We start from the raw sequence: 12,025 nt of genomic DNA, 5'->3' as shown, positions 1-12,025 counted from the left end.
CACAAAGAGAAACAATACAAATTAGTGAACGTGCTAAGGCTATGGTCACATGTCCAGTAATCCAGAGTTAGAACGCATCCAGCAGCAGCAATCCGTTGACCAAGAAGCTGCGCAGACACAACATTTATGTCCACCTGAAAAAACTTATTTTAACTGGTTCATTTTTTTTTTTTTTTTTTTAAACATTGAAGTCTATGGAAAATAGATCCATTAAAGCAAACCGGTCATCAGGATTTTTGCTAAGTAAACCACAGGCATTGTCAGGTTGGTGCCGTTACACTGATTAAAATGATGATACCTGGGCTGAAGAAATCCGTCTTGTGGTTCTTGTTTATTCTGTCTTTTTTTGTTGCTCTGGCCTCATCATAATCATTATGGGCTTACATGACAGGTCACTGAACCTTCAGTAACCTGCCTCCTATTTTAAATACTGCGCCTGCACATGTAATGTAGTAGTCTTCAAAAAACTAAAAACATTTTGCTTCATGAAAATGGCGGTGCATGCGCAGTAGCATCTATCAGCAAGTGATTCTCTCAATCTTCACATGTGCTGCCCAGAAGAAGAAAAAATGGTTGCCACGTACCATAGCATCGCTCCCGCACTGGTCCCTGATACACAGTGGGTGACGCATGCACAGATTGAGAGCACTGCTTGCAGATAGATGCTACTGTGCATGCGCCGCCAGCACCATTTTGTTGAAGTAAATTTTTTTTTTTTTAAGACCACAATATTAAATGTGTCGGCACAATATTTAAAATAGGAGGCAAGTCACTGTCAGTGACCTGTCATTTGAGCCTAGAAAGATGACAATAAGGCCAGAGCACATAAAGAGCCGCCCACATGCCCGCCCCGAGCATCTCATTAACTGAAAACTTCTAATACTGATTACACAAAAACCACAAGACGGATTTCTTCACTCCAGGTATCATTTTAATCAGTATAATAGTGCCAACCTGACAGTGTCTTTAGTCTACTTAACAAAATCCTGATAACAGGTTCGCTTTAAATAGCCATCTGTTTTTCTATTTGAAAAGGTTCAATTTTTTGCTTTCTGGCAGTGGAAAAATAAATATTTAACACATATTACTGCACATGTGAACTTTCATGTACTTATCTACTTGAAACTGGTAAAGTAAGCAAAAAATGGATCTTTTTAACGTTGGAAAAAAATTATTTAATGCATCCATTTTCCACAGACTTTAATGTTAAAAAAAGGATCCAGTTGAAAGAGGTTTTTCCAGTCGTGTCTGCAAAACTATCAACGGATTGCTGCTGGATCCATTCTAACTGAAGAATAACTGGACATGTGTACATGGCCTATGAGATCTGAAAGCACCGAGTTACCCAAATAAAACTGGAGAGAAGTGCTAGCTTCACCTCATTTGACAGATTTAAACATTTTGTATTTATATATCGGATCTTTTTTTATTTGATATGCAATCACTGTTTTTGTGTCAAATATCTGTATGTTTAAGGCTATGTGCACACGTCAGGATTTCTGGCAGAAATTTTCCTGACAAAAACCGGACATTTCTGCCAGAAATCTGCATGCGATTTTACCGCGTTTTTGATGCTTTTTTTGTGCTTTTTTCCCAATGCATATAATAGCGGGAAAAACACGAAGAAAACGCAAAATTAATGAACATGCTGCTTTTTTTTTTTCCGCGATGCGTTTGAAAAAACGCACCATGTGCACAAAACATGCAGAATGCATTCTAAATGATAGGATGCATAATGTATGCATTTTTAATGAGTTTTTATAGCATTTTTATCTCGAAAAAACCTGAACGTGTGCACATACCCTAAAGGAATACTAAACCTAGGACGCAAAAAGAAAAGAAAACAATTACCACAAAGTTTGTCAACCTGCAAGATTTTCTACATGCTATGAAAAGTCAGTCCATCCACAAAGGTTAATTTCACTTGAGACAGACAAGGGGAAAGGATAAGAGGGCAGGTTTATCAATATTTTTACCCCTGCGAACAATCATCATTTCGCAGCCTATTGCCTTACAGCCAGACACAAAATTGTGATGTGAAGAAAGAAAAATAGTCTTGTCTCCTAAATAGCATTTTTTAATCAATATTTCAGTAACAATATACAGGAAAGGGGAATGTCATGGCAGAGATTGGTGGAATTCTTTTCTGTGTATGTTCTACATTTAACGTTCATTAAGAATGCACAAATGTTATTGGAAGGATTCTATCTCATTTGCATTTGTTATGTATTTTCAATATGTACCCAAGGGTGTGCGTCCAACATTTTTGTATTCAGGTTGTATTTTGTTTTCAATCACCTTATCAGGGACTATGCCAAAAGTGACTTTTAAAACATATCAGTTACTTCAAAAAGATGATGATGTTTGTATTGAGAAAAAAAAAAGTAGTTTTTGAGAATAACGCTGAAGCCTTTAAGGCCATTTTCACATGTTCAGTATTTTACATCAGTATTTGTCAGCCAAAACCAGGAGTGGGTGGATAAATCCAGAAGTGGTGATGTGACTATTAAGGTACCGTCACATTAAGCGACGCTGCAGCGATAGCGACAGCGATGCCGATCGCTGCAGCGTCGCTGTTTGGTCGCTGGAGAGCTGTCACACAGACCGCTCTCCAGCGACCAACGATGCCGAGGTCCCCGGGTAACCAGGGTAAGCATCGGGTTGCTAAGCGCAGGGCCGCGCTTAGTAACCCGATGTTTACCCTGGTTACCAGCGTAAAAGTTAAAAAAACAAACAGCACATACTCACCAGCGCGTCCCCCAGCCTCTGCTTCCTGACACTGACTGAGCTCCGGCCCTAACAGCACAGCGGTGACGTCACCGCTGTGCTTTCACTTTCAGTTTAGGGCCGGCGCTCAGTCAGTGTCAGGAAGCAGAGGCTGGGGGACGCGCTGGTGAGTATGTGCTGTTTGTTTTTTTAACTTTTACGCTGGTAACCAGGGTAAACATCGGGTTACTAAGCGCGGCCCTGCGCTTAGTAACCCGATGTTTACCCTGGTTACCAGTGTAAAATATCGCTGGTATCCTTGCTTTTGCTGTCAAACACGGCGATACACGGCGACCTAGCGACCAAATAAAGTGCAGACCTTCTAGCAGCGACCAGCAATTTCACAGCGGGATCCAGATCGCTGCTGCGTGTCAAATACAGCGATATCGCTTATCCAGGTCGCTGCAACGTCACGGATCGCTGGCGATATCGCCTAGTGTGACGGTACCTTTATACTTTTCCTCTGATTGTTTCACTCCTGGTTTTGGCTTACACATACTGAGGTAAAATACTGATCAAATACTGAATGTGAACGTGACTTAAAGAATATAAAATAAAGCATCTAATAAAACAAATATGCTGTTAAACCATTTTATGCATGAATCAGCTTGTATGCATTATAGCATTAACAGCTACCTCTTCAGCTTATTAGTGACCAGTGTCACAAGTAGGGGTCGCTGTTTGTTCTCCCCAGGATGAACACGGAGGCATAGTGAGGCCATGAAGGGGCATTGTAGTTGCAGGTGTAGCTGTGATTGCAATAGTAAAGCAGTGACCGATGTCACAAGTAGGGGTCACTGTGTGTTCTCCCAGGTTGTGCACGGAGGATGTTATGTTGTGAAACAGACTGCAGAATTGTAGTCGTGCAGTCAGTTTCATTCTAGGCCGGGGTTTCCATGTGACTGAAGGCCACAGCTTTCTTTGTTAAAAGCCCTGCAGTAAAGGGTTTGGGTGTGTCAGGTGTAATGTCAGTGTGAGTCTAGTGTTCGGCGAGAGTGCAGAGCGCTGGCTGTTTGTGAAGCAACACCAGTAAGTGGAGCCGAACAGCCAAGGCAGCTGAAAGGTCTGGCACTCACAATGTACATAGAAGGTGCAGACGCCCAGGGCAACAAGTCAAAGGAGGACTGGCGTGTTTAGTGCCTGCATACAGGAGGATATGGTTCGAGGCTGCGATCCGGAGATATCATGGACTGTGTTATGCCGTGAGTAAGAGACATTAACACGGTGGTGTAATTGCCCACGGTAACTGGTAAGAGAAAGACCGGCGTGTTTAGTGACTGCGATTTAAAGGATGCCGTGTAGTTTGCAGTGCTGTGAAATGAACACTAATATCATATGCACTTGTGTGTGAATTGGACATTTAATGCCGTGAAATAACGCATTAAAGGAGTTTTGTGTTTTAACTTTGTGGGTCACTGCCTCTTCATTGCATACGTGTGCTACCGCTGCACTACACCAGGCCATCCAGGAGATTCAGAGTATGTGCATACGTTTAGCAAAAAACAGTGCTGGCAGGAAAAATGCTACATAAAATATGCGCTTTTATGATTTTTTTTCTTTGATTTGTATGGATGAAAAATGCTGCAAAAACGTGGAAAGTAGTGACATACTTGAAAAAAAAAACACTTTGAAGGTTCATATCTGCAATGAAAAAAAATAAGCAGCATATGCATGAGATTTCAGAAATCTCATTCACTTTGCTGGTACTGTAAAACTCTGCACTTTTTCAGCAGCAAAAACGCTGTGTAAACAAGCCCTTGGATTGAGCACTTTATCCAAAATTAATTGCAATTTTTCATTCAAATACTAGTGCATCCAATTTAAAAAACATAAAACCTTTTCATGTTCAGCCCTTCTGCGTTCCTCCTCTCTGCGCATTTGCTCCTCATAACGCCGACGCTGGTCTCTCTCCTGCTGTTTCCTCATCTCCTTTTCTCGTCTTTGCTGCTAAACGAAGAAGGGAAAATGTAAAATTATTATCAGTTATACATAGTAATCTACACTCACCGGCCACTTTATTAGGTACACCATGCTAGTAACGGGTTGGACCCCCTTTTGCCTTCAGAACTGCCTCAATTCTTCGTGGCATAGATTCAACAAGGTGCTGGAAGCATTCCTCAGAGATTTTGGTCCATATTGACATGATGGCATCACACAGTTGCCGCAGATTTGTCGGCTGCACATCCCAAAGATGCTCCATACAAGGCAGGATGGATCCATGCTTTCATGTTGTTTATGCCAAATTCTGACCCTACCATCCGAATGTCGCAGCAGAAATCGAGACTCATCAGACCAAGCAACGTTTTTCCAATCTTCTACTGTCCAATTTCGATGAGCTTGTACAAATTGTAGCCTCAGTTTCCTGTTCTTAGCTGAAAGGAGTGGTACCCGGTGTGGTCTTCTGCTGCTGTAGCCCATCTGCCTCAAAGTTCGACGCACTGTGCGTTCAGAGATGCTCTTAGGCCTACCTTGGTTGTAACGGGTGGCGATTTGAGTCACTGTTGCCTTTCTATCAGCTCGAACCAGTCTGCCCATTCTCCTCTGACCTCTGGCATCAACAAGGCATTTCCGCCCACAGAACTGCCGCTCACTGGATTTTTTTTCTTTTTCGGACCAGTCTCAGTAAACCCTAGAGATGGTTGTGCGTGAAAATCCCAGTAGATCAGCAGTTTCTGAAATACTCAGACCAGCCCTTCTGGCACCAACAACCATGCCACGTTCAAAGGCACTCAAATCACCTTTCTTCCCCATACTGATGCTCGGTTTGAACTGCAGGAGATTGTCTTGACCATGTCTACATGCCTAAATGCACTGAGTTGCCGCCATGTGATTGGCTGATTAGAAATTAAGTGTTAACAAGAAGTTGGACAGGTGTACCTAATAAAGTGGCCAGTGAGTGTATATCTAACATTAATTTCTGCTCTGTACTTAAAACAGTTGTCTGCTTATTTAGAATTAAAAGGCTATGCTTATGACAGGTCTCGATAACAGATAAGTTATGGTCTGACTATTGGCACCGCTAATTTACAGAAACCAGAAATCTCCTTAATGTCAAAAAGTACTACAAAACAGTACAATTACCGTACTCATGGCTGTAACGGAAGAAAAAAAAAATAAAAAAATCACACACACATCCTCCTTTTCCTCTTGCTTCCTCAAACTAAATGTGGACAAATCTGAACTCACTCATCATCTTTCCTCCATCTCAGAGATCTTCCTTACCTGACCTATCTATCGCAATTAGCAACATCACGCTTTCCCCCGTATCGGAAGTCCGCTGCCTCGGAGTAACTCTTGACTCTACCCTGTCCTTCAAACCGCACATCCAAGCTCTTTCCACCTCCGGTCGCCTCCAGCTCAAAAATATCTCCAGAATTCGTCCTGTCCTCAACCAATCAATCTACTAAAATGCTTGTGCATGCCCTCATCATCTCCCGCCTTGACTACTGCAACATCCTTTTCTGTGGCCTCCCTGCTAACAACCTTGCACCTCTCCAGTCCATCCTTAACTCTGCTGCCTGACTAATTCATCTCTCTCCTCGATATTCCTACGCTTCCCCCCTCTGCAAATCTCTCTTTACTGGCTCCCATTCCCTCAGCGTATCCAGTTCAAATTACTAATACTGACCTACAAAGCCATCCATAACTGGTCTCCTCCATATATCTCTGAACTAATCTCCAGATATCTTCCCTCACGTAATCTCCGGTCCTCCCAATTCCTCCTACTCTCCTCCACACTTATTCGCTCCTCACCCAACCACCTCCAAGACTTGTCCTGAATATCCTCCATCACCCAACACATCTGACTATCAACCACATTTGGATCTTTCAGACGGAACCTGAAAACCCACCACTTCAGGAAAGCTTACAGCCTGCACTGACCCCGCTGCCTCCTCACCACTACCGGAGCTACAGCCTTACCAACACCGGAGCTCCTGCAACCCTCAAACTACTGTCTCCTTCCCCACCATCCTGTAGAATGTAAGCTCGCAAGGTCCTCGCCCCTCTGTATCAGTCTCTAATTGTTAGTTTGCCTACTGCAAGTGATATCTGCAATTTGTATGTAACCCCTTCTCATGTACAGCACTATGGAATCAATGGTGCTATATAAATAAATAATACATATACATATATATATATATATATATATATATATATATATATATATATATATATATATATATACACACATATACACAACACACGCACACATATGGCGAGTCCTGTCAGTTAGTAGCCGAAATACTGCAACCATGTGGTTGGATGGCCACGACACACCAAGGCATTGATAAATAATACCAAATTGTTCATACTGTAGAGCAGTGTTCCCCAACTCCAGTCCTCAAGGCCCACCAACAGATCATGTTTTCAGGATTTCCTTTGTATTGCACAGGTGATGCAATTATCACCTGGGCAAGACTAAGGAAATCCTGAAAACATGACCTGTTGGTGGGCCTTGAGGACTGGAGTTGGGGACCCCTGCTGTAGAGTACACACTGACACTGACCAGCTGGAGTGTGGGGATTGAGGGATAACGATTACGTTCCAAACGCTCACCAATGTAGAGGAGTGTCAGCGCCAATGTCAAAGCACTATACAGGAATGTGGAAAGTGATGTGAGCGTACCGCTCAAGCGGGTGTAAGAATGGGGGAAAGTCTCATCTCAACTCACTTCATTGTGCTCTGTGGCGCTCTCCTACACTAACCAGGCCAGAAGGGAACACGCAAAGGGATCTACTTTGTTGGTTATTACTGGGTAATTTGTGTATTTGAAAAAGCTAAAGTCATTGCATTACAACCTATTATTCCTAATTCCACTAAGTAATTTTTGCGAGAACGGATATATTTATTTAATTTAAGGGTAGAGCTCTAGGACAAAATAAATAACTAAAATGAAATGTCAAAGTAAATAAATTCCTAAAGACAGTTAATTAGCAAATCACAATCGTTTGGTTTAGGGTGGTAATCACAATAGAATTAAAATGGCCATTCCAGTGTTTCACTGAGAGAAACCTGCCCGATAATGTTAAGACAGGTGCTTGTGAAATCCTAAAAACATGATCTGTTGCTGGGCCTCAACGACCAGAACAGAGGAACTCTGCTGTAGAACATGGTATTCTGGTGGCTCTTGCAATTTGGTTTTCAATTGCCTTTGGATGGTAGCCTCGATACAAAAATGGCTGAGTCCATCAATTAGTTTGCCTCCATCTGTGGGGTTGGAACATATCTGATTGTACCTGATAACTTGAATGTAGACAAAGTTTACATATTTTGGACAAAAACTAACATCTGAGGTATATTGGACAGTCAATTGCTTTCTGGTATGGGGATATCTCCATTTTGATGATGGTTTTTAAAATGTTTATTTCAGTACAGGAGTAGTTGAGTGTTAAGTTGATTGTGGGATGAAACTGATTAAAGGTGTTCATGGAAAATCTTTAGCTATTGCTCAGACTCTGTTCAGATTAAAATATCATCAATGCAACGGTAATAGGTCGGAGGCCTGATGGGGTAAAAGGACAAGATGTCAAATTCAAGATTTGCCATGAAGTGCCATTACTTCCCATCTGTGTACCAGTCTGCTGTAAGTATATGTTCTTACCAAAAGCAAAGCAATTATGAGTAATTTTGCAAGTTTCACTACAGAATTTTCCATGAAGACTTTGCAGGCATTTTATTCATCCTTGTGTGGGATATTAGAGCTCTAAGATATGGTGGCTTGGATGGTTCCATCTTGTAGAGGACCTTTTGCTGTTAGTTTCTTCAATAGGTCAGCTGGGTGTATCCTTTATAAGGGGTTTAAGAACACCTTCTTCCCACCAGAAACTAAGTAAATAAGGGTGCCCACACCAGAAATAATTTGTCTCCTTGGATATCCATATTTGTGGATGTATGTAGAAAACATGAACTTCAACCAGAACCCCATTGAAAATAAAGGTTACCCGAGCTTGAAAAGGAAATCAATGTCCATGTTCAGTGTTTAACACCAAATAGTAACTGTTCGGTAAGAACGCTGTAACTCGTAAGTTCGGGTCCGTCCATCTCTAGTCATCAGCTGTTGACCTAACAGATAGAAAAGGGAGGCATGGGGGGCTCAGTGAATAGAACTGTTGCCTTGCAGTACTGAGGTCCTGGTTTCAAATCTCACCAAGGACAACATCTGCAAGGAGTTTGTATGTTCTCTTTGTGTTTGTGTTGGTTCCTTCCAGTTTTCTCTCAAACTCCAAAAACATACTGACAGGGAATATACCGTAGATTGTGAGGCCCAATGGGGACAGTGCCGACAATCTCTGTAAAGCACTGGCGCTATGTAAGTGAGTAAAATAAATGTAAGTAAATAAGAGACCAACTATTTTAGCTCCTTATATACTTCCTGTGTAGGGTCAGACTCCATTTTTGTGAAATAGCGTGTCTGTTCGTTTTCTGATGTGTTCATCATGACTATTGCACCACTCTTTTTTGCAGGTTTAATAATGATTTCGATGGTGGTTTTCAGAGATTGCATGGCTCCTCTCTGCTGGGCACTGGTGTTGGATTGTTGTCTCAGGTTTGTGTCTAGGGAGGTGGATTTTACCAAATATTTGACGAACTCTGCATACTTATCCAAATGAGGGTGGTGTCCAGTTGGAGGTGTCCAGATCTCAATTCTTTCTGTCACGGTGCATTCTAATACTTCTGTGTCATGATAAAATTCCCTCAGACATAGTCTCCTGAAGTAAGTTTCCATATTATTACAGAGATTCATTGTTTCATTTTATCCAGAGCTTTAGAATTACAAAATTAAAGTTCCCAAGAAAACACATCATGTTCCACTATTGGATTTATAAAGTGAGAAATTGATGACACAGTTAGATGTTTTTGGGTGTGGAATGAAGCACTTGTCCATATTGTTAGGTCTTGGTTTAGTTTTTAACTGTTTCTATTGAGAAGAACAAACAAAAGTGAATCATCCAGATGAAAAACTAGACTCACTATTGGAAAACTTGAATATCCTTGCATAAAGTCTAAATGCCTGATTTTAGTAGATCATTCAGCTATAATCAGATGCACTTCAGAGCGTCCGTATCAATGTTTGGGTGGAGAAGCAGCAATACCTCATGTCCGAGGTGCTGGCCAATAGAACATGCAGTGCACTGCGGTGAAGCGGCCACTGGAGAGCAGTGCAGTGTTACATGAGGACAAGTCACTGCCTGGAGCCTGTTTTATGACAATGAGGCCTTTTCCAAATCAATGTTTAATTACAAAAACTCATCAAGAAAGTAGAATATTAAATCTATACTGGGACAAGTAGGAGCGATGCAGACTGACACATACAGGCAGGCATGATAGAAAAGACTTATTCATACATGGCTGGCAAATTACCACAACCACTTATCTAATAATGACTAATGAAAGTAAATTATTTACTTGCCTCCACCATAGAAATCAATAGGCTTAAAGGGGTTGTATCAACTACATAAATAGGTAAAATTGCAAAATGGTATTAAAAACAAGCAGCTTTTCATTTCACCTAAAAATCCTCTCTATTCTCAAAAATGGAAAGATTTTAAAGGGAAACCATCACCAGCAAAAACACTATTAACCTGCAGAGATCTGGCTAATCTACAGGGTAATAACGTTCCTAACCTGCCTGGCGCATGCACTTACCTTAATGCCGAGGGGAGAAAATGACCTTCATTCCACTGGTACCACTCCAGTTTACAGTCACGGGGGCGGCGCTGGTTCAGTTACTGCACTGAGCATAGAGAGCGGTGTCTGTAACTGTGCCCCTGACTGACAGCAGACCCTAATGCAGAGCCAGTGTCAGTCAGGGTCGGGCGCGGTTACAGCTGCCGTTCTGTATATCGGTCACTAAATGAGCGCCGCCCCCCGTGACTGAAACCACAACGTTGCCGGGAAGAATAACATTTATTTTCTCCCCACAGTGCTTGGCTACGTGCATACCCTGTGCGGGTTAATCATGCTATTAACCTGCAGATTTACCCCAAACCTGTAGGCTAATAGATTTTTTTTTTTCTCGTGACAGGTTACATTCAATTGTTATAGTTTACAGCTCGTTGCCTAGGTAACAGGCCACCATACAGCACCAGAATGGCCGGTCACTTAGAGTAGAAGCGTGAGGCACAAGCAGGGTCTATGCCTTACAGCCTGCTCGCGACAATCAGAAAGTGGCCGGATGGCTGGATCCAAGCAGTCTCTACATCCCTGCGATTCTCCCAAGCTGAAGAGGAAAAGCTTATTAGAAGAGAACATGGCTCGGATCAGTGGTGTGACCATGCCATGAGCCTGAACGCTCAATCTTTGGAAGTTCCGGAAAAACTGGGGTTGTTAACTCCTAAAGATTCATTTTGAGACAACCCCTTTATAAACTCTTGATGACAGAAAAATGGGGAATATACTGTATGTTGTTTTTTTTTTCTTGAATTAATGTATTGACCATCTTGTGCAGTCTTTGTAATATTGAAGAAATTCGGATGACAAAAAAAATGGAACACACACGCAAACTAAGATATCACAGAAAATTTGTTTTCAAAAGCAAGGCATTGACTCCTATGGGATAAATATGATGTCCCAACAGATTTGTTAAAACAGGTGTGGATTTTTAAACCTCAAAAAGCTCTGTGATCATACCCTCATTGGACTTAACTAAAAGCAGATTACCAGGTGTCTCAATGGTAGAACCCCCAATAATCAGTAATAGTAATGGAGTGTTCCTCTTTCAAACATAAATCTGCAGGAAAATAACAAAATCACCATTAGTTGTTCCCTGGTGCTCCAGTGCTGCCTCTCCATTGCTCAGATTGCCAGTGTTGATAGATGTGACATGGCGGTGAAGTCATGTCTACATCACGTGACCGCTGCAGTCAGTCACTGAGCTCAGTGGTGTTGTGCAGTCTTCCCTGGTACGTCACTGATGCATCCGTGTCCATGAAGACCAGCAAAGAGCAGCAGAGACACAGTCCTGGAGCAGCAGTGGGTTTAGTTATGATGCTTTTATTTATTTTCATAAAGCTCAGGCCTTTGGACAATTTAAAGTTTGAAGGTATTACACCACTGAACTCTAATTTCCATAGTACTTATATACAGCTTTGGCAAAAATTAAGAGACCACCACATCAAAACCCTGTCATGGGCAGCCCAATCTCCAGACCTGAACCCCACTGAAAACCTCTGGAATGTAATGAAGAGGATGATGGATAGTCACAAGCCATCAAACAAAGAAGAATTGCTTTGCTTACATTTTTGCATCAGGAGCAGTA

The 12,025-nt window shown here is 41.9% G+C and overlaps 1 protein-coding gene across 10 annotated transcripts in view; it reads right to left on the bottom strand.

Moving 5' to 3' along the window:
• Window positions 1-12,025, bottom strand: part of TNIK (TRAF2 and NCK interacting kinase) — a 342,780-nt gene that overhangs the window by 101,360 nt on the left and 229,395 nt on the right. For 8 of the 10 annotated variants that reach the window (XM_077290529.1, XM_077290531.1, XM_077290534.1 and 5 more), the window contains exon 13: window positions 4,603-4,713. In XM_077290529.1, coding sequence (XP_077146644.1) covers window positions 4,603-4,713 — 111 coding nt within the window. The remainder of the gene's footprint in view (window positions 1-4,602; window positions 4,714-12,025) is intronic. The other 2 variants (XM_077290530.1, XM_077290533.1) reach the window with 1 other exon arrangement.

Source organism: Ranitomeya variabilis, chromosome 2 (assembly GCF_051348905.1).
Source record: "Ranitomeya variabilis isolate aRanVar5 chromosome 2, aRanVar5.hap1, whole genome shotgun sequence".
NCBI lineage: Eukaryota > Metazoa > Chordata > Amphibia > Anura > Dendrobatidae > Ranitomeya > Ranitomeya variabilis.
Note: the sequence above shows the minus strand (reverse complement) of the source record. Positions and strands in the feature narration are given on the sequence as shown.